The sequence below is a fragment of the Euprymna scolopes genome, chromosome 6, assembly GCF_053919585.1.
Source record: "Euprymna scolopes isolate OS-2025 chromosome 6, ASM5391958v1, whole genome shotgun sequence".
In the NCBI taxonomy this organism is placed as follows: Eukaryota; Metazoa; Mollusca; class Cephalopoda; order Sepiida; family Sepiolidae; genus Euprymna; species Euprymna scolopes.
The window spans coordinates 34,481,788-34,506,404 of NC_136487.1; the positions used below are offsets into that span (position 1 = coordinate 34,481,788).

General features: G+C 35.0%; 1 protein-coding gene across 2 annotated transcripts in view; it reads right to left on the reverse strand.

The window, feature by feature from the left end:
* LOC145278314 (glyoxylate reductase/hydroxypyruvate reductase-like) overlaps positions 1-24,369 on the reverse strand; it is a 51,504-nt gene extending 27,135 nt beyond the window's left edge. The window contains exon 1 of one of the 2 annotated variants that reach the window (XM_080130605.1): positions 23,864-24,369. In XM_080130605.1, coding sequence (XP_079986731.1) covers positions 23,864-24,329 — 466 coding nt within the window. In that variant the 5' untranslated portion in view covers positions 24,330-24,369. Of the gene's footprint in view, positions 1-9,676; positions 10,121-23,863 lie in introns of those variants that run through there. The other variant, XM_080130606.1, reaches the window with a different exon arrangement.
* Positions 24,370-24,617: the final 248 nt, after the last annotated feature.

Consider the following 24,617-nt stretch of genomic DNA (forward strand, 5'->3'; position numbering starts at 1 on the left):
CTCTCACCATACATGAGCACATCTTCACAGATGGAAAAAGGCGTTGTTTGATCTACCTTTTTATTTTTTTTTATCCATCCCAATTGATTTTTCATTTTCTTAATGAAAATGTCATTTACTGCCTCTTTTTTTATTTTTTCGAAAGTTACCGGAAGTTCACGTATCATATTACACATTGAACTTGTACATTCACTTTCGTCTTTAAGCGCAGCAATTACCGTTTCTTCGAAACTTTCGCTTCTTTTAGGGATCAACCGTGATAATGCATCTGCGTGTCCTAACTTTTTTGAGGATACATGTTCCATCTTAAACTGATAGTTTAAGAGGGTTACAGCCCATCGCTGTAATCGATTCGCAGTATGTGTGGGAATGCCTTTCTTTGATCCAAATATGGTAAGTAGGGGTTTATGGTCGGTTTGCAAAATAAAAGATCGTCCATGGAGAAATCGATTGTACTTTGTAATTCCAAATATTATCGACAGCGCCTCTTTTTCAATTTGGCTGTAATTTTTCTCCGCTGCAACCAACGTTCTTGAAGCATGGGCGATAGCTTTTGTCCTACCATCCTCATACTTGTGAAGTAATACAGCGCCAACACCGTAATCACTGGCGTCCGTTGCTAGTATTAGTTCCTTTTCTGGATTGAAATGTGCCAATGCTAAGTCTGACAGTAGACATCTTTTGATATTTTGGAAAGCAGATTCACATTCCTTATTCCAGTTCCATTTAACACCCTTTTTCAGTAACTCGTTAAGAGGAGCTCTTAAATTATGTATGTTAGGGATGTAAATTGCATAGTATTGAACTAATCCCAAAAACGATTTTAATTTTGTCACTGAATCTGGAGCAGGCATCTTTTCAATTGCTTCAGTCCTTTGTGGATCCGGTCTTCGACCCTCTTTGTCGATTATTTGACCTAGATATTTAATTTTTTTCATAAAAAAATCGCATTTTTCTGGGCTCAATTTAAAACCAAATTCCTGTATTCTTTTGAATACTTCTTTTACATGCTTCTTATGATCTTGCAAATTTTCACTTTTAATTAGGATATCGTCAAGGTAGGCCATTGAAAATTCCAACCCTGCCAGCATCGTGTCCATAATTTGCTGGAAAATAGCAGGAGCAACCTTTAATCCAAAAGGAAGCCTCTTTAGCTTAAAAATGCCCTTATGAGTATTTATGCCTAAGTATTTGGAGCATTCATCGCTGATCTTAATTTGCAAGTAAGCATCTGAGAGGTCTATCTTAGAAAAAATTTTTCCTCCGTTAAGCTTAGAGAACAGATCTTCTGCGGACGGAAGGGGATAATTATGGTCCAATAGACAGTCATTTAAACCCGTTGAAAAATCTCCACAGACCCTTATTCTGTTATTTTTTTTCTTTACATACACGGTTGGACTTGCCCAATCTGTGTGGTTAACTTTTTCAATGACTTCCAGTTGTTGAAGTCTATCCAACTCTTTTTCGATTGCGTCCATCGCTGAAAAAGGCACATTCCTTTTAGGTTTGAATACTGGAGTGGCATTTTTCTTTAATTCAAATTTTGCCTCTGTCTTAATACAGAGTCCTAGTCCTTCGGCAAAAACATTGGGAAATTCAGTTTTCAAATCCTTCAGGAAGTCTTCCCTTTGGTTTGCTTTTTCTGCAGTTAAAACGTTACAAAACGAATTTATGGGTTTCTCCCATAAATTAAACAGGACAATCCAATCTACCCCAAACAGGCATGTATTCTTTCCTGGTACGACGTACACTTTGGATTTATGAGTCTGGTTAGCGAATGTCACTTTGCATTTTAATTCTCCCTTGAACTCTAATCTTTTGCCGCACACACTTCTCGCCGTCTTTCTGGTTTTCGTTAATTCAGGTCGACCTATCCTTTTCCATATATCTTCATTTATAATACTAATATCTGCACCGCTATCCAGAAGCAATGTAACCAGATGTCCATTTATCCGAACATCAACATATTTCCGTCTTTCGCAGCTTTTTTCTTTATTCATGCGAAGCGTATTTACATTATCGGTCCCTTGTCTTTTCTTCTGGGCACAGTATGTTCCCTTGTGACCTCTGAGACCACATTCATAACATATTTTGTTCCTAAACCAGCAGGTCTTATTGTTGTGTCTTAAACTACCACAACATTTACACTTTAGCTTTGGGTCTTTGTATCCTTTAAGGATCCTGTGTTCTTGGAACCTGGACTTTCTTGTGGTCCCTTGCCTTTTTACTTGCTGCACCTTAAAAATATTTTTCTCTTCAATGCGAGTGTTGTCTTTCTTTATGTTAATCAGACGTTGACACTCTTCAGTGACTTTTTGCAATGTTATGTTAGGATCCGCCTCCATAATTGTTAGGATCCGTGAACGTATATCTTTGTCCCTTGGTGCTGTGAGACCTTGTACAAAGATTAAACATTTAAATTGGTCTGCGGAAATTTCATTCAATTTAAATGATTCGCATAAACAGTTCACAGTGCAAGCATATTCTAGATAGTCTTCAGCTTCTGCCTTCTGAATGTTCAAACATTTGTATCTAGAGTGAAATAGGCTATCCCTTTTATCAAATATTTTCGACAAGGTACTAATTGTTTCCTCGAACGAAACCTCCTCCGGTTTTTTTGGTAGAATTAGATTTGCATACTTGGTGTTTTCATCAGTACCCAGTTTTTGTAGTAGCAGGGTAACTTTTTCCTCATCGGTCCAGTCTAAACATCTTTTCGTAAAAATTGTTTCGTATCTTCTGTAGTATGCAGGGAAAGTAACACCAGTATCCGGGGAGTAACGAAATTCCGTTAGTGAATTTGAAATACCCTCGGCAGAAAAATTAGTCTTCTTCCCGGTCGACGTTAGAATTAGCTTTTCTAAATTCTTTTGCTGTGTCGACATTTGTCGTTGTAGTATGTTTGTTTGTTCTTGTTGTGCCTCTAAAGTTTTTTGTGTTCTTTCTTGTTGTTGTTGCAGCTGTTGCTGTAGCTGTTGTTGTTGAATTTGTTGTTGTTGTTGTTGTTGCGCTAAAAATTGTTGAGTCATTTTTGTCTGTTCCTGGATGCTAAGGGCTAGAGCCTTAGTTAACTCTGCTAATTGTTCCATGTTAGCTTCTAGTACAAAAATGTCTTTTCGAATTCTACACAATAATTCCAAAGAAAGATCGTAAATTTACGTATATCGTAAATTAGTAGCAATATGCAGACACAACACGTTTCAACAAAGTTCATCCATAGTAATTCAACAGGCTTTGTAAAATAATTCTTTTTTTTTTTTTTTTTTTTTTTTTTCAACAACGTAAGTTCATACACAAAATATTTCTTACTTCCCACGACAAATAGTTCCAATTATTTATATAAAGGCAATAACAAGCAATTAATTTTCCAAAAAAAAAAAAAAATATATAGCTGCCGTTCCCACGTGGCATAAAATGGTACAATAGTCGTTGTGTTTATATTTTTTCTTTCGAAACTCGTAATCCTTTCGTGTAGTTTCGAATTCAACTTGCGACCATTTTTTTTTTTTTTTTTTTTTTTTTTACTTGTCAAAATAAATATAAATTCCACTTTACCTTGAACATGTTTCTATAATTTCTTGTGAGTTCTTTACGAAGAAAAATCCGTACTTTTCGCTACTTTAGGTAGGAAAAATTTTTAAATTCATTGACGCACGTGGTCAAAAATCCTTGTGTAGTTTTTTTTTTTTCGTAAAACAAAAAATCCTTGCATTGTACACAGTCCTTGGTACGGTAATTTATCTCTGTTAAGAGAAAGAACATCCTTTCGTCGCCATTGTTATATTCCTAAATACTTAGGAAATAAAGACAAACGTGAGTTACACCGAGTGGTATGTGTAATGGGGTTTATTTATAATACAGAAACGTAAGGCTGCTCGCCTAAGGTAAATAGAAGTACATAGTAACAAGTATGGGGAAGAAAGTCTGATAATCAACACGTAAGACTATCCGTCTTACTGCGACTGCTTGTCTGCCGCTGTCTGCCAAACAGTCCAATATATATATACAGTTTGTAACCGGTGTATAGCCAGTTATGTTCCTTCACAACAGCTTTGTACGACAGCTAAGTCTCTCTCTCTCGGTTCAAAATGTTGAGATCCAGCAACGAGCAAGAGCAAGATAGCCAGCAACAAATTAAACTGCAGACCAGCTTAATGCGAGTACTGGTCTTCCGCTTTATGATTTTTTAAATCAGAGATTTGCTTCTCCTAGAAAGGTTGCCTTCACCACGGCTTACGGGAGCCCTCTCTACCCCAATACACATATACACACACACAAATATACATAGTGCTAGTTGGCCGTTGACCCAGAAAAAGAGTTCATTCGCCCTTTGGAAGGTCTTGTTTTTAATCCTTCAGGGAGACTAGCCGCCCTTCTCACCAAACAAGTCTGGTGGGGGAACCAGTTTAGTCGCCGGTGACCCGACCATGAGGCAGGTAGTACTGGGTTACATGGTACCAGTAGCATTGACATGACCTGACCTACATACATACATACATACATACATACATACATACATACATACATTTAAACAGACAGGTGAGATTTATATTATAGATAATTGCTTGAATTAAAGTTTAAAATGTAAACGTCAAGTACTACGGTTCTAAACAGAAACATTCATTTCAAACCCGACCCTGTCATAAAGAAGCTACTGTTGATTTTATATGCCTGGCCTTACTGCTTGTGCGGTGGTAATGGCTTGAATTTAAGTTTAAAATGAAAAATTCGAGTATCATGATGCAATTGTGCTTTAAACAGAAATATACATTTCAAACGTCCCCCTTTCATATCAAAGAACCTACTGATGATTTTATATGTTGGGCCTCTCAGCTTTTGCAGTAATAAAACTTCTCCAATGCGCTTGTGATATTAGGCTGTATAAGGTGTTCACTTTGGTCAAAATTGTCTGTTTCTTCTTCTAGCTGAAACACTATTAACAATTTCGCCCACTCTGTATCCGTGCCTAAACCGGAACTTAGATTCATTGAATAACGTTTCTTTCTTAGATGTCTGTGGAACTCTCTTCGTTTCCCTGCTTTCTAGCTGACTAGAATATGGTCGTCTTCAAGTCGAATGTAAACAAGTTTTTGATGAGCCATCTCCTTTAGTAATCCAATTCACCAATTTCCACTCCTAACAATCACTACAATATTGTCCCATTGACTACTGTACACTCGTTAATCATTATCATCGAGTGGCTTCTAGGCCTTGATAAATGGTAATTCCTTTAACAAAAAAAAAATACACGTTTCAGACAAAATCGCAACTTCTGCAGGTTAAATCATTGGGCGAGAACAAATATAAAAATTATGAAATGCAAATAGATAGCAAAAAGAAACCAAAATTAATTATTAAAAAAAATGTTTCAGAAGTTTTGAAATGAGGATAATTAGTCCTCGCGTGAAAGCGCAGGACACGATATGTTTTAAATAATAATAATAGAATAACAATAACAAAGTCTTTCGCTAGCGATGACTACTATTGAGCGTAACCAGTTATACACTCCTTTTGAAATTTTCATCTCTATTTTTCTCGTTATCTACTGAATATTTTTAATTAAACCTATATGAAATATGTTCCTTATTAAATTGTAAAGATTTTCTATTCTAAAAGAAGTTAAAAAAAATTTAATCTAAAAAAGTTATTTTAAAGTTTTTGTTAAAAAAAACTTCAGATTTTCTCATTATTCAGACATGTATGACAAAGAGGGAGTTGTCAAAAAGGAGTTGTGGTATGAGGAGAATTACAAACTGAAACAGAGAGAATATTCAGACCTGTAATAATACAAAGAGGGGGTTGCAAATATGAATTGTGGTGTGAGGAGAAATACAATCTGAAATAGAGAGTAGGAGAGTTTTTATAAATACATACAAAACCACATTCATTTTTTTAAAATCCTAATTAATAAATTAAATAAAATATAATCTTAAAAAGATACGATACAAGTTAAAAAAGCATTTCATCCAAGGCATGAAAATTGTTAAACAAAATGTTTTTACTATAGGCTTTAAAAATAAAGGTACAAGATTCAATTTGAAATTTATTTATCTTCAAAGTGCACTTTTATACATTTTACAAAGTAAGGTATTAAATTTTTATACCTTACTTGGTAAAATTTATAAAAGTACACTTTGAAGATAAATAAATTTTAAATTGAATCTTGTACCTTTATTTTTAAAGCCAATAGTAAAAACATTTTGTTTAACAATTTTCATGCCTTGGATGAAATGTTTTTCTAACTTGTAATACTTGTTTTTATTATGTTTTCCCTCTTCATTGTTATTCTCACAAAATGTTTCAGTACCAACCTTCATCATTTGTGTCTTGTAAAACTCAAGAATCTTTATATCAAAATAGATAGATAAAATGCTACATGATAGTTTTCCTGGAATTCGGATGTTCAATTCTTAGTTCGAATCAAGTTACAATTTATTATTTTACTTCAATATTTCTACTTGCAAAAACTTCCTTATATTTTCATCCTCATCCCTTTTAGCAATTTTAAATAAAGCTTTTTATTTTATTTTATTTTTTATTCTGCTTTCGCATGTGACTACAAGTCGAACATATTTTCATTTTATTAAATATTTCGGGCCAGTTTTATAGGGGCATACTAAGTGGGGAGTGATGTTGCAAAGATAGTTGTCCTCACACTTAGTCTAAGGCATTCTACCTCAATCAGTATCATTTGTCTCAGACAACGAAAAGTACTTGTCCTTGTCCAAGGATCTCTCACTGGCTAGCAGAGGGAAGGTGTCGCTTTACTTCTTCTGATGGTGGAAATGCTTCCACTCTGCCACCCTATACAGCACCTAGTATTACTAAATAGTCATTCATCTAATACTGGCCAAACTCATCGTTGATTAACTATGATGATCGGGCGGGAACCTATGTGTCAACGTGATTATGTCGTATATTGATAAATATTGACTTGTTAAGATATAAAGTGTGTATGTGTGTATGTGTGTATGTGCGTGTGTATGCGTGTGTTTGCGTCATCTGTTTGTTTCTTGTGTCTACCAGACCATTGCGATTGGTTAATCTGATAAACAAAAGCTAAGATATACTGCTTATTCGGTTGATTGATATTGATAGTCATCGGGTGCTGTGGATTCGATCTTTATTGTCAGACTGTGACATGCTGCACTGATTACAGATTTATTGTGACGGCATATCAACCATCAATGGGTTATTTAATGTAAATTCAAATTGCCGGATAAGATCCTATAAGTACCCACATTCAAGGGTTTTCCTTAATATTTCAACGGTTTTCATTATTGTTATTCATTGTATCTTTCCAGTCATTCCTCTGATTCAAATTTCTCTCATTCTTTTTTCAAAGTTTCCTCCATGTTACTTGTATATATTACGTGCATAGAACTTGTATCCGGCTTGACACTTTCTCAGTATATTGTTCAAGGGCATCATGGCTATGCTGAACAGTAATGGTGACAGTGAATCTCCTTGGAAGATGCCTCTTTGTATGCTAATTTCTGTTATGTGTTATCCATCAGCTGTCAGTTCCAATCTCCATGTTTTCATTGCAGTTTCTATCATGTTAATGATCCTGCTTGATATTATTATTATTATTATTATTATTATTATTATTATTATTATTATTATTATTATTATTATTTCATACACTAGGAGTTCTCACACAGGTCATCATCAGGAATTGCTCACTGATAAAGACCAGTAGTGTTCTCTGGTTTCTGGGTAACAAGTCTCCCCAGATTTCCAGTAATCCTCAAATAAAGTTGCATTGTTGCAACAGTCGCTTGCCATTTATTTGTCGCTGACAATGACCACTAATCTTAACTGGAATTTGGGTGGCAATAAGGCTCTCCAATCTCCCAGGCCCCTGGCCATAATTCAGTAGTGCTTTCACTATTCAGTCTTTCCATCCTTCTTGCCCCTTCGACTATTTTTTTTCTTTTTTTTTTTTGGTGATGGATGAGGAGGAGGAGAGGAATATGGGTAGAGGAAAGTTAAGGGAGATGAGAAGGGTAGAGAGAAGAAGAAGATGGGAAGAGGAGAGAGAACGAGATGGGAAGGGGAGGGAGATGGAGAGGTGAGGTAGTAGTCAGCCTACAACTTTTCTTGATTTGATCTTTGTTTTCTTCTCTTGCATTTTCTGTCATTCTTGTAGATTAAGTTCTGCACTCGAGGGTTTTCTTTAAGATTTCCGCTCTTTTAAGCATTACTGTCTATTGCTTAGTCTTCCCCTTGATTCCTATTTCTCCTAGTCTTGTTTCCAAGTCCTTTGGAACTGTTCCTAATGCTTCTACAATTATTGGTAATATGTTGATTTTATTCAGGTTCCATATTCATTTTAGTTCTCTGGCAAATGCCGCATATTAGTTTCGTTTTACTTTGTCTTTGCTCTTCACCCTGTGGCCTGCTGGGGTGGCAAATTCAACAATTTGACGGATTCTTTTTTTCTTATTAATTATTATGACATTCTGTCTTCTGACTTGGATGGCTTTATCTGTTTGTATCTCCATATCACAAAGGATTTTCATTTTCCAGTATAGTCTATGGCTTGTGTTTGAACCATTTGTCTTGGTGTTTGAGATGCAGTCGTCAGCATAGCTGTCAGTGCGCTGCCTTCCTTATACAGTCGTGTCTGTCTTTGTATTCTTTTTAGGCTTTCAAGATAGTTTGGTCTATAGATAACAAGTCGTGTGTCCTTCTTTTTCCTTTCCAGCATCTTTTTTTGCTCTTTAGCCAGTGCTACCGTAGGAGTAGATCTGTTCACTGTTCTGCAGTTAAAATTTTCCACAAAGTCGGTAAGCAGGTTATTGGCCTGTATTTACTTGGTGTCGTCCTCTTTACAGCATCTTTTTGTGTTGACATAGTTCTTCCTTTAGGCATCCATTCTGATACTTCTAGTCTGAGAATACATGTTCTCAGACTGTGCATCAGTTAGTGATTTTTTTCGATGTTAATTAATTTATTTTTAAGGGGTCTGGCTTACAACTTATTCGGACATATTTAATCATGTTATTGGGAATATTTTATAGTCTACTAGCTCTGATGTCATAAATGGTTTGTTGTATTCTCCGAAGTAGCACGAGTAAAACTGTAATTCAATTTTCTAAGTGTTAGTTCTCCATTGTCTTAATATTTTTTTTTGTACTTATTTTCAACACTCACATTTACAATATCATTTCTGGTTTTATAGGACTTGACTGTAAAAAATATGTTTGGCTCAGAAAATAAACAAGCAAAATAAACAAGAAGCAAGAGAGAGAGAGAGAGTCGCTAAGTACATGTATGGAAGAAAAAAGGAGTGATTATTTGTTGGAACTAAAGTCTTTTACCTCTCCTGCTCATCATGAATCGTTTGAAGTATAGCAAAATCAAATTGTCCAGAGAGAGGGAAAGGTGAAAAGTAAGAAAAACCAAGATGGAGAGAGAAAGTACGTCTAAAAACTAGGTTAGAGAAAGAATCATAAAGCAAGAGGAAAGTGAGAAAATAATTGTCGTGGAAATTTCGCTTTTTCTGAAATTCCGCCCCCACCCCACCCCGAAAAAAATATGAAATGCCTAAAATGAACAAATCAAGTGAGAAGGAAAAACGAAGAAAGTGAAAATTACCCTTTTTCTGAAATCCCCACCCAAAAAAATATGAATGCCTAAAATGAATATGAAAAATAGTAAATCCACTTACTTTGTATTAATTTGCGAGCTGTACCTGCCATGAGAAGAAATGCAAAATCTGCTGTGTTGTTAGAAACTTCATTTCCACAATATCCGATCCTGATCCCCCTTTGTTTAGCCCATTCCAAACTGATCCGATCCACACCGACTCCAGTGAAACTAAGTACCTTCAAATTGGGCAACTTTTCAAAGAATTCTTGAGGACACAGCTTCGAACAATATCCAGAAGATTCTATGTAGCCACCCACAACTCTTTCCGCTAACAAAGGATCTCTCTCAACATCTTCGGGATAAACTAAACGGTGTTTGTCGGAGATAAATTCATCAAGCAATTTGTCGGTTCCTTTCTCATTATTGAAAAACCCTAGAAAGTTTACTACAACTGGAAGGGAAGTCATGATTTGACACTCTTATGTGGTTGTTGTGGTTGGAAACAATTTTTGTAAAGCCAAAGTAAAATTATTTATAGTATCATGTTGTTCGATGATGTGAAAAGGGTTAATGATTTGAAAGTATGCAAGCACATACACAAAATGTGTACAGTATCTTTAGTATCTATGGTTTGGTGTAAAGATATGTGTAGAATAGAATGTATATTAACCCTTTTCAAATTTGAAGGTCATTTAAAGATAAGAAAGAGAAATAAGCACAACTGATAACAAAAAGAAAATCAAGATTTGAGGTCATATAAAAAAAATTGTCATTTTTTGTGGCAGATATTGGCTGTGTACTAGTGATGGGACGATTACAATATTTTTCCCGATTTCGATACAATTACCAATTTCGTGCTAAATTGCCGATTCCAATACAATTACCGGTTCCAATTCCGACTCTTTATAAATCTCTAAATATTTTATTAATTATCCATGTTTGTGAGATTCTGTCATAGGCATTATAAGATTGTTATTTTCCCAGATTTTTGTAAAAACACATGTTTAATGTGCAGATATTTTCCTAAACGTCAAAATTAAACTTCTGGAGGATGATCTATCGATTTTAGCCTCACTGGTATTTTAAAATCAATAAATATTTACTAATTTATCAATATTACCAACAATGGAAGATTTTACTTTAAACAAAATCAAATAAAAAAGACAATTAAAAGAATCGATTTGGGATTGGAAAATAGGCATCAATATTTCCGATTCTGATATCGATTACGATGCTCCCAAATGTTTCGATTTTTACAATTCCCAATTCAGATTGCGATCAATTGTCCCACTACTAGTGTGTACATCAGCTCACATTGATTTACTTGAACATAAAGTAGAAAAAAATTGACGAAATAAGTCATAAACAGGATGTATTATAGACAAAGGTGTTGGCAGGGTTCAAATAGTATGAGAAACCTTTTCAAACGTCAACAGTCATGGCTAACAGAGATCCCATCATTTAAACTCCTTAACTTAACATGAACTGGAAGAAAGACATAAAAAGTGATTACTCAGCTACTTCAAACAATTGTATCCTCTTTTTTGGGACATTTCACACACAAACAATGAGTTTTATATGTATATAATAAAATGATATACATTCTTACAGAATGCTGAATATTTCATTGAAGTTTTTGATGTTCTTTGATTTTGATGAATAAAAAAAACGTTTCGATTATAAAGAGTCGTTTCACAGTGTCATATTCGGGCTCAGTAGGTACGAGTTTACTACTACTGGAAGGAAAGTCATAATTTGAAACTGTTTTGGGATGGTTGCAGCTAGAAACAATTTAAGTAAAAAAGTCAATGTAAAATTATTTACAGCAGAGAGGGTATCATCGTTGTTTGATGATGTGGAAAACGTGTTAATGATTTGAAAGTATGCAAGCACATATACAAAATGTGTGTAGTATCTTTAGCATCTATGGTTTGATGTAAAGATATATGTAGAAAAGAATTCATGTTAATATATTCATAATTAGAATCCTTTGATATGAGTAATTTGTATATTCATGTATTTATTTGAAGAGTGTTATCCTCATCTTCATAGTTGTTTCACGACGTTTCAGCCGATTATTTCTCACGTGAGGGTATAGAAATGCTGAGTTGCTTATCTGCATCCTCAGTAATTACTGCCTTCCATAGTTGTTGTTGTCTCACCACGTTTTGGCCAATTAATCTAGCTTTGGGTAGGATTGCTCACCTGGAACTGTAGCGACTCAGCGTCTCTATCCATTGCACCACAAAATGGCTAACAAAATCCTACCTGGGAGTCCACCATTCAGACTTTTCAGCCTAACATTCATAATTAACATGAATTGGAACAAATGCATGAAAGACATTGCCAAGGCTGCTGCAAAGAAGGTGGGCTTATTCTACATGATAAAAAACTTCTCATCCCTGCTTTAAAAGTCGTTTTTGCTAAGATAGAGAATCAGACCAACTAATAGTGAACATGAAATAAAATCACAAAATATTCTATTAGATTGCTGGCTATGATCCATACTTAGGTTGAATATTGGTTTGTATATCAACTAGTGTTTGTTTGGTTGAAATATATTCGTCAAGAGAAATTAACAAAAAAATTACATAATTAGCAAAGTCAGTCATAAACAGAATTCATTATAGATAAAGGGGTCAGCAGATTTCAAGCAGTTAACAAAAGTGACATCAGACAGTTGAATAAAGGACGTGTTACTTTGATTAATAAATAATCGTTAAATACATTTTTATAAATGCCGCAATTTAGATCTTCAGTGATGCACTGTCCTAATTGCCGATTTCAGTTTTTTAATCATATCAGTGCAGACTGTAACATAAACTGACTTCAGACGAACCAGATCGTCTCTTTGAAAGCTATTAGTTATGTATGCTGACATTGCAAAACTTTGTGTTCTGTCAATCGTAAGCTTTTGCTTAAGTAAACATGTAGTCCTGAAGAATATGAAAAAATTAAACATTACTTTTGAATTTGTCCTTCTCTCCATTTCCTACTAACTTATTTTTCAGAGCTTTGATCTTTTTTAACTAAATCCAAACTAACACTTTATTCAATATTCCCTAGCATGATTTTTCAATGCACCCTTCATACCTATTCTTGTCAGTGGTCTGCATAGTGACTGACCTGCAAAACCACTGCAATCAACATCTATAGGGTCATAGTAGATCTCCCATCCATATAAATTAGTATAAGAAGAATTCAACAGAAATTTAATTGCAGCCAGCAATCTTAGCATGTGCATTAAGAAACAGCTGAAGAAGGTATGTTTAGAATTTAGTTGGACCATTTATTCTTTAATGACAAAATGCATTGTAAGCAAAGGGGTTAATGTACAAAAGTTATGCTAGGGGCTTATGCACCCTGATAATGTGTAAGACTAACCTTTGTAAACACCAAATATTTCAAAACATTTTTTCATAAAATTCTAATTTTAATGACGATAATCTATATATATGATGAGAAGAACTGAGTGGATTTGCCCGGAGCAAAAGTGTAATATATCTTCTATCCCTCTTTCTTTTCCCTTCCCTCTTTCTTCACCTCTTCATCTACTCTTTTTTTCTCAGCCCATTTCTCTCTCCGGACACACACACATATAAGTCAAATTTACGTAAGGGAAATAACTCTCTAAAAATTCAAAGTTACTTCCTTTTACTTGAAATTAAAATGTACGTTTTGAGAACATTAAATGATATTTAATAGATAAAGAATAAAATTTTCACATCTAACATGAAGCCATTTTAAAAAAAAAATCAAATGTTGTTAGAATTTAAGTTTTGTCCAGGTTAATGCACATGAACAATAAAGCTTTTGAAATTATGTTGCTGAAGAAGAGGCTTAATTGTTTGTATTATTTTTATTTTTCGGACTACTGTCCTTATCTTGAGTGTCATTTTCGCAACGTTTCAGTGGATGTAACCTCCAGCTATCTTCAAGTGTATCTTGTTGAACTCGGGAATGTTTCTATAGAACTCAAAAATCAGAATGGAATTTCAAACGGAACACTTCATGTACTCCATAGGTGTAGCATGCTCTCATTCCATCAGCCATGAATGGATAAAATTCCTAAGTGATTTGCAGTTGTATCGTTCAGTCGCTCACACTGAGGATTGAACTTCAACCTTCAGGAGAATATCACTTTACAATTGATTTTTCTAAGTACTCTAACCATTGAGCCACAGTTCCTTGCAAGCACCCGTGATATAATGGTTAGACAGAACAAGAGCATCGAACTTTCGTGAAGTAAATAAAGAATTCTATTGGACATTCTATCGAGATTCCTAAGTTTGACAGAAACATTCCCAAGTTTGACAAGATAAACCGGTAGAAGGTCGAAGGTTACATCGATAGAAACGTTGTGAAAATGACAATCAAGATGAGACTTTGCAAAACAGTGTATTTCTGTTGAAAAAGAACATTTTTTCTTCTCTCCTTTTTAGAACAACGTTTTCTGCAAATATTCCAACTTTTCACAGAAAAGTAAGAACATATTTTTTTCTGCAAGAAAATGACCTGAAGAAACGGACATTTCTTATTGTATTTTTCTTTCTGCTATTTGTTATTCTACCTTTCTCTCTGTCGGCTTTCAGCCTAAGCAGGGGGTTATGTAGCAGACACAAATAGACCCCTTTTCTTCTCGCGCATTCGCTTCCTCTGAGTGAGTGATGCGGCATTAAACTGTCCAATCTGAGGACTTGCACACGAATACAAATTAACCCCTAGGGACCAGACAGCTTCCGGTCCCAAAAGAAAACTCTCTCTTACGCTACCAGCCTTCGTCGGTGCTAGACGCCTGTTCTCTTCGCTGCTCCTACTAAAGGTATTGACGACAGCCGCCGGCTGTAACTACCTCGTAAGGCAGTGGAGACCCGACTCTACTTTCTTCCTTCAGTACGCTCTGCCTCAATCACCTCCTCGATGCGGGTCTGGAACTGGGAGCATGTCTTTACCACAAGTGCTGGCAGGACCTTGGTGAATACTTGATAAATGGTGGCGAGCAGGCTTGCTTTGGTGTTGTAGGAGGTCATGTTCGTCATGTTCTTGATGTATGACGAAACAAAGTAATCCAGTCAGGGAGGAGGAGGGAGGGGGCCAGTGAGAGAAGGGTACACAGTCGTAGCACTCCTTCTGAAGCCAAGCCTGGATCTTTTTGGACTTGTGGGCCAGCACTGAGTCCTGCTGCTACACCCAGGGTCTTCCAGCAACCACCGGATTGCACCAGGGAATCACCACACTCTTCAGCACATTCATGTACACTTTGGTGTTGACTTTCAAGCCAACTTCGAAGATGTGAGGTTGCATGATGTGGCCCTCAATTGAAACCACACCAAAGACCATAACTTTGTTGTCACCACTCTGGGTACGTCCCCGTTATTCATGCTAGCAATGGTCCTCTTGTCATAACTTGGATCGGTAGAGAGTATTAGTTATATAGCGGTGTATCACCAATCTTATTCGTTGAACATTGTGTCATTTTCAGACTTAATAGAAGGCTCCTATTTCTCTTGGGATTTGTACACAACTAGCCAACTAGTAGATGATCTACATTCGGACTACTGTCTTCATCTTGAGTATTATTTTCACAACGTTTCGGTGGTTGTAATCTCCGACTTTCTTCAGGTGTATCTTGTTTAGCTCACAAATCTGTATCAAATTTTGAACTGGACCCTTTATTTAATTTTCTCGTTCTGTCAGCCATGAGTGGGTAAAAGCCCTAAGTAATTTGCAATTGTACTTTGAGTGTCGCTTGCACTGTGGATTTAACCATTGACCTCCAGAAGAGTATAAGTTTACTACTAAATTTTTACCAAATAATTTATCTACTATGCCATGGGTCTCAAAAGATCCTAGAGTTCGGCAAAAAGATTCCTGAGTTCTGCAAACTACACATGAAGAAGATCGTAGGTTATATCGACCAAAACATTGTGAAAATAACACTCAAGATACGAACATTAGTCTGAAGAATCCAAATAATACAAACAACACATCTATAAGTATAAGTGGTTTTCTCCCTGTCGTTTCATGTTCATAAATCTGTCGGTTTATAACAGGTGTTTTAGATTTTATTGTTGCTTTTCCATAACTTGTTTACCATTGGGTGAAATGTAAACAATTATGTACTTGCAATAATATAGATTGCAAAACGTCGAGTAAATACCGATCACTGCAACCCTTTCCTCTAAAAGAACTGTAGTCCCAAACAATAAAATGTTCATAACTTCAGCTGTGTAGTCTTTGTTTATACAATTTAACAAAACTTTGTGCTACCAGATCAGGCTGTCTAAAGATACTGGCTTCTTGACCTAAAATGCGCAAACATTGATGTTATTGTTTTATTTTTATTTTCCCTTTGTAAAACTGAATCATGTTCTTCAAAGTCAAAAACAGATATAAAGCAGTTATAATTAAATACAAAGCATTATAATTAAATAACCCCAAAGGATGATATGCCATAAAACAAAACAACCAAACCAAACACCGTAAATAAATATTTGAAGATATAAAAAACTTGACGCAGAAAATCTTTTTTCCAAAATTACTGGATTCAACATTAAATAACCAGAAAAGAGTTGATATGCCATAAATCAACTAAACCAAACGAAATTGTAGGATTTAGTTGGTTATATTTTGGTAGTTTTTTTTTTTTACTCCCACACTCGTACAGAGACATCAATTTCAAATTAGGTCCTGGATATGACCTTAAACTATATCCAATGGTGAGGCCCCAGCTTGCAGGCTTTGGGGAGTGTGGAGCCACCCTTTAATTGCCATTGCTCCCAGGTCCACTCTGACCCGGACTGGTAGTACTTGTCAGGATCCCAACTATGGGTTAAATAGAAACCGACTTCAAAAAAAAAATATATACTCTATTAAAAAACTGTTCTTCAAAATCACTGGATTCGGAATTAAATAACCTGAAAAGAGTTGATATGAGGTAAAACAAAAACAACCAACCAATTTCAAATTTGTTGTTGTTTAGAAAGCATTCAAAACAAGGAAAAACATCGTATTGTAAAATTAGGTTACCTTTTTAAAAAAATGTTGGATAACATAATTATTAAATGATTAAAAAAAATCAACTTATCACCTTGTAAAGGATACTTCATTAGTCTTAGATTTATACTTCTTGTGTTTAAAAGGAAATGTTATAATGGGGATTTATCCTCGATCTGAATACGATGGTAATTATTTCTTTTCGTTACTCTCATAAAGTAAGTCGATGTTATGAAGGCATTGCTAAATTAGGTGCGCTATAAGTGATCTTTTCCCCCTCGGCGACTGAAACACTTACTATGTGACTAATTACGTAGAAGTTGTCTTGTCGATTTCAGCGCATTAAAATTGGTACCAAAAACTTCAGTTTCATCTTTTTTTTTTCTCTTTATTAATGTATATACAGCCATTGAGAACGTTTTCCAACTTTTTTTTGTCCATTTTTAATGAAATATGTGGAAAACATTCAAAAAGAGTTTTGTATCCTCGACATGTATATTTTAATTGGGGTAATTTTTTTCTCTGTCTGTCACGAATTGCTACATGATAGCAGTCGTGTTAATGGAAAAGTTAAGGAGGTTGGGGATCTCGCACGGAATGATATTTACACAAATCGCATGGTTTCTGAATAGAGCCCTCTTCCTCGCCTTTAGTCAGCAAGATTTGAACAAGAAAAGACATCTGTAATATTTCGATTCTTCAAACTACTGTTCTGATCATACATGCTTTTTTTTGTTTTGTTTTTTTACAAAGGCATCACCATTTATAAAGACCCAGAGGCCACTCGAGGATAAGGGTTAAAGAGTGTACAGTAGACTATTGGACAATAAAGTAATAGTTAATAATGGAAATTCGGTAAATTTGTTAACTTATATGGAAGCCCTCATCAAGAACTTGTTTACGTTAGACTTGAAGACAACCGTATTGTAGTCAGCTGGAAAGCAAGAAAACAAAAGACAATTCCATAGGCGTGCAGTTCTAAGAAAGAATCTTTGTTCATGGAATCTACATTTAGGTTTAGGCACAGATAAAGAGTGGGGGAAATTATTGATAGTGTTTTCTGCTAGACTTGTGTTTCTTGTGAAAGTTTGGCGAAGGGGGGCATAGATTGGAGCTCAGTCGAGCACTTGCCATGAAAATAACGATAAAGCAGAGATAAACTCGCGACCTGTCTTCTGTGAGAAAGAAGTTGCAGGGAAGAGAAAAGGACATCCCCCTACGGGCTACACAGTCTATTTGAACTCTATCAAGGCAGGATAAGTCCTCTAACGTTTCGATCACTATAACCTTCGATCTTCTTCAGGTGTATCTTATCGAACTCTAAAATCTTTCTATCAGACTCTGGAATTTGCACAGGATTTCTAACAAAATCCTTTACTTAATCTACGGGTGTAGAATGCTCTCATTCCGTCAGACATAACGAGGTAGAAGTCATAAGGAAGACCCTGTGGCATAATAGATAGTGTACCTGGTAAAATTCAGTCATAAAGTTGAAGTTTTCTGGAGATTGAAGGTTCAATCCTCAGTGTGGGCGATACTCAAAATACAATTGTAAATTACTTAGGACTTCTTCCCAGTCATGGCTGACGAAATGAGAGCATGCTACCCCCTTCGATTAAATAAAGGGTTATGTTAGACATTGTGTGCAGATTCTCGAGTTCGACAGAAAGATTACAAAGTTTAGCAACATACACTTGAAGAAGGTCGGAAGTATAATTGACTGAAATATTGTGAAAATAACACTCAAGATGAGAACAGTAGTCCGAAGGATCCAAATGATATGAATAACGATTCCTCATTTCAAAAGTGCAGAAACTGGAGAAGATGTGTTCTTTCATGCCGCCCTAAAGATGGAGACTGATGCGGTTAATTCTATCTCATCTCTTTTTCATTCAACTTGTACTTTCTAGAGCATGGGAGGCTGCATGGAGACTTTAACATCATACACAGCAAGTCCAGTGTCCCTCGTGATCTCTTTTTTTACACCGTGTGTGTGTGTGTGTGTGTGTGTGTGTGTGTGTGTGTGTGTGTGTGTGTGTGTGTGTGTGTGTAATTTTTTATTTCTGCGCTTTATTACATCTTTAATTGTCTTTGTACTATTTACAATTTGGGAAGTTCATTGAAATTAGTTTCTAATTTAATGATATCAGTATTTGTGGGTAAAATTAGCTCCATTGAAAATGTTTTCACTTTTAATTTAACTTTAAATGTTACAGTTTATGTTTTTTCCCCATTTCCGTTTTTTTTTTTTCTTTTTCTTTTGGTAGTTTGTATGAATGGCGTGAGGCATTGTATTGCTTTGAAATACTTTCCAATGTAATTCAGTTTCTTTTCTCAGTGTTTATGAGTAAATATTCCCCAAACTCTGCAATAGAAACCTATGATTATTTTAATGTTGGTGTTTGTTTATTCTTCAGTCATAGAAAGCATTTTAACATTTAGGTCAAGCAAGAACTGTCTTGGATATACATGTGTACAATTTGTCCACATATCTACAATATAGCATCGTGTCATCAGCAAATGTACCCATCACAGACGCAATCACATTGTTTATGAAGATGAGGAATTATAAAGATCCAAATAAAAACCTCTAAGGCACATTAATATTAATGTATATACAGCCACCGAGAACGTTTTGAATCTTCCTTTTAGCTAAAAAGAATTCGATTATATTAAGTAATTAATTTTACTAAGAATATCTATATGCTCTTCTTGGCAATACTTCACAAACGAAGATTCTATGAAGCGAGTTGTCCACGTCGACTGCAGGTACGCTAGTGGCTGACGAACCCAATACAGGACAAGCAGGTTTGGCCACAGCAGCTGCAGTCAAAAGTCACGTCAGGTGTGGCTGCTAAGGCTTCCCAAATCTTCCTCCTGCTGCACTTCTCTCACAGATTCTCTGTGCAGGAGATCTCAAAGGATGCAACAACCTGGTTGACAGTACGTCGCCAGGTATCATGGTCAGCAGGTGGTCAATGTGGCAGTCACAGTGGGACTTCTTCAGCGAGTGTTTATATCTTTTCTTCGGTGCCCCTCTGTCACGACGGCCAGTAGAGAATTCGCCATATAGGACTATCTTGGGCAGGCAATGATCGTCCATTTTGGAGATGTGTCCGATCAAGTGTAGCTGTGACTTCAGCAGCATGGCCTCAATGCTGGTGATTCACACCCGCTCGATAACCTCGAAGAATATCTATATGCTAGTCCTTATCAAAATATACTTCATTTGCATGTTGTTTGACCCAAGCAGCGTGTATAAATACTTGGTGTAGTACCCAGGTGTGGAATTACCCACCTTGTTGAAATAACCCTATAGATCTTGTCAGATGAATGTAATGAAACTGTTGATGCAAAACGCTCATGACCTGACTAGAAGAGAGTGGCTCCCTTAGCGCTAGTCGACAACATTTCTAGAGATTTTAACAAAAATATCCAAGTTTCAAACGTACAATTGCTTAAAGATTAGATATGTTCTGTGTATCATCCAGCTTAAAGGTCTCTTTTTATCTGTTGACACAGATGTATCATCTTTTTATCTGTTGACACAGATGTATCATCTTTTTATCTGTTGACACAGATGTATCATCTTTTTATCTGTTGGCACAGATGTATATTTCAAAGACACTTTGCCTTATTTTCTGACTAGAACAACGACGTCCCACCATGTCTCTCTTTAACTGGACAACTTCGGGATATTTGGTTATCACTTAATTCACATGACTAGTCTGATCTTGTTTTGACAATACACATTGTTACTGGACATTTAATCCTTATTCAGCCTTTATTTCTAACCTCTGAGGTTGTGCCGGGTGTTAACTCCACTATGACACGAAAGAAGAAAAAAAAACTATGTACTTCCCAAAGAAAAATATTTGGTGCTTCATGGATCCTGCATAAACCGTTTATTTTTTTAATGGTTGTTACCTGAAATGCGCAAAAGGGTTTCTTTCACTTTCTTCGTATTTATCTCATAGAATTTGTTTTTAAGTGAGTGTGTATTTATTTTATTTTTTGAATTTTTTCTCTGATTAAATTTGATTCATTCTTGCTTGTTTTTATTTTTATTTTATTTTATTTTCATTTTATTTTAATTTATTTTTATTATTATATTAAATATTTTTTTTTGTTACATTTTTTCGTACATATCCAAATAATTATTTTGATCTTTTCTTTTGCCTCAAAGAGAAACAATTCCTACTGTTTGAACGCATTATAATTTGAAAAACTATAACAGTTCAGAGATCAGTCAAAATACAGATTTTCTTAATATTTACAGAATCAGACTTTAAAAATCTCAGAAAACTATTGCTGTGACAGCATGCCACGTTAAATAAATATTGCTTGTATTTTACTGATGATGACTTTCATGTGTGCCGAAAATTTGAATTTAAATAAATATGTTTGTTTAAATTAAACTGTATTTTGAATGGACTAATTCTGAAACACGGTCGGATTACAGCTTGTATAATACTTTAAACCTAAATTCCATATGAATATTAGTATCAATATTTAGAAGACAATCCCCTCTATTTTGCTAATAACATTTCCTCCGATGAGATGATCATTCATTGAAAATTCATGGATTAAGGAAAGAAAACTTTAATGTTTTGTATTCCTTGTCAAACAATAAATTTTGTTGTGCATTTTCCTGATTTAATCCAGAATTTCCATTATATATATATATATATATATATATATATATATATATATATATATATATATATATATATATCCGTATTCATCTTTGTTTGTACACAATGACATCATGGATGACATGTCATTGTGTGTGTGTGTGTGTGTGTGTGGGCATGTGTATATATATATATATATGTGAGTCTAAAACAAACTTTTTATTTAAAAAAAAAAAATTCAAGCGTCTGTAAATCATATTAATTGGACTGCTGTTTTTCGTCGATTCGTACGTTGAGTTATTTGAAAAATTATGTGTGAATTTGTCAACATGATGATTATCATTATCATGTACTGCATATGTGTGAGTCTAAAACAAACTTTTTATTAAAAAAAAAATAATAAAAAATTTAAAAAAAACAAAGGAAGGAGGAAAAAGATCAGGAAGGAAAAGGGACAAAAACGGTCCAGCCGCTGATCACTTACTATGTATGACTTTTGGAATGTTCCTTCATGTGTATTTTACATATGTATGTGTGTGTACGTATGTATAGGCATATGTATGTGCATATTTGTGTGCCTCTGCGTGATTATGGTTGCATCTGTGTGTACATGCATACGTATATTGGCGTATATCTGTATGTACGCATGTGTTTATTGTCATATGTGTGTGGGGTAGAGAGGGCTCCCGTAAGCCGTGGTGAAGGCAACCCCTCTAGGAGAAGCAAATCTTAGATTTAAAAAAAAAAAAAAAAAAACATAAAGCGGGAGACCAGTACCTGCATTAAGCTGGTCTGCAGTTTGAGTTGTTGCTGGCTATCTTGCTCTTGTTTGTTGCTGGATGTCAACATTTTGAACCGAGAGAGAGATTTAGCTGTCATACAAAACTAAAACTCTGTAACATCATCTGTGTATAGATACTCCCTCGGCCATGGAAAAGTTGTGACGCGTGTAGGCCTGAATGCTGGAAGCATGTAATAATTGATCTGCCATCATTATATGTATATATGTATGTATAGGTGTACGTATGTTCATGTACAGGTGTATGTATATGTGTGTATATCTATGTGTATATGCATGTGTGTGTATGTATATATGTATATATATTGTTTGTATGTATGTGTATATATGCATGTGTGTGTATGTGCATATATGCATGTGTGTATGTGTATATATGCATGTGTGTATGTATGTGTATGTATGTATGTATGTGCATGTTTGTGTATGAGTGCATACTCATGTATGTGTATGTAGGTAAGTGTATGCATATATATATGTGCATATGTGTACATATGTGTATATGTATGTATATGTGTGTATGTATTTGTATATGTGTGTGTATTTATATGTATGTACATGTGTATGTATGCGGGTGTGTATGTATATGTATGTATGAGTATTATGCATTGTGTATGTATATATGTATATATGTGTGTACCTTTACAGATATGTATGTGTGTACGTGTATATATGTATATTTGCATTTATATATATGTATGTATGCCATTGACCGTCTTGTGTATGTTTATGTATGTATGTGTATTGTGTATGCATGCATATATGTGTGTTATATGTATGTGTGTATGTATGTGTATATGTGTATGTATGCGTGCATGTATATATATATGTATGTATACTAATGGCCGTCTTCAGTGTCATGTCTGTTTGAGAGTGTGAATTTTGCCGGCAGGACTGAAGTCATTTTCGGCTCATGGACTTTCAGTGCCGTAGTGAGTGGCACTCGTCTGACAAGACGTTGCAATCAACATATATATATATATATATATATATATATATACCATAGCCTGGACTATGACGTCATTGTGAACAAACAAAGATGAATACGGATATATATATATATATATATATATATATATATATAAATGCATGCCTATATAGATATGCTATGACGTCATGCACGGAGGTGTGCAAAAAAATGATTCCCCATGCAATGTGGGGCAGATTGCTAGTATGAGTCGTAGACGACGAAACACGTGTCAGTGGATAATTATATTTTAAAAATAATATATATACTGCTCCCCATGTGGGGGTACCAAATTGGTTAAAAAAGGGAAAATTATTCCCAACTCGCATTTAGGTAAAAATGCACTTTCGTAAATAATTGAATTCATTCAAAACATATCGCTAAAACCAAAACAAAACAACATATATATATATATATATATATATATATATATATATATATATATATATATATATATATATATATATATATATATATGATGAATATGTTCAGTATTGACATACTTATAAATGATTGGCTCCACTTAACGAAACAGCTGCTTAAAAAAAATATATGGAATTTTTTTACATGTTTAAAGAAATATAAAATAGATTAATAAAACGTTGGAATTTTGAATGTAACTGTACTGTTGTTTAGTGTGTGTGTGTGTGTGTGTGTGTGTGTGTGTGTGTGTGTGTGTGTGTGTGTGTGTGTAATAATAGTAGCCTTTTAATCTTATGAGGGAATTTAGTTACAAAGTTACGAAAGCATTGAATTCTAAATGTACTCATAGCACTGATAAAAAACTTAAAATGTCAGTTTGAAGCTTGAAAATGAAAAATGGTCAAAATCATTTCCCAACAAAATGGTATTTAAATACTTAAAAGTACTTACTTTGCAGGAATTTTCGAGCTGAAACTGCCATGTGAAGAAATGCAATGTCTGCAGTGTCCGCATAAACTCCAGTGCCGGTATGTCCGATCCTGATATTTTTCTTTTTGGCCCATTCTAAACTGATCCGATTCACACCAACTCCCAAGAAACTCACCGTTTTCAAGTTGGGCAGTTTATCAAAGAAATCTTGCGGTGGCGGATCGGATGCTATGCATGATGATGATACATAGCTACCTACTATTCTCTCGAGCAGTGTTGGATCACTGTCTACATCTTCAGGGTCTATCAAGTCTTCTTTCTCCAAGATTATATCACGGAACTGTTTACCGAAGTCTTGTTGTTTACCTGTAGAACATAGAAAATTTAACACCAAGGGGTGGGAGCTCATGTTGATTGATGTGTAGACTTTGGTTTGTTTAAATGAAAATTGAACTGGTTGAAGTTCACGTAATTTTGAGTGTGTCATAGATAAGGTAGAAGAATAACTAACTGAAGTATCGCTGTGATGTTTACTGTAAGATATTGTTGATTATCTTTTTACTTAAAAATCAACACAAATGTTCTGATAATGATCTTAAAGTATATGCAAATATGTGTCTTATCGACAGTTTTTGTTGATATTTTACGAAAATTTAATTTACATGTTGTTACGTTTGTGGTTCAACCTATTGTTGGATTGCAATCACATACACCCACCAATTCTAGAACTTGAATGTCTACAAGACACTATCTCCTGGTGTCTCCGGCCTCTTTG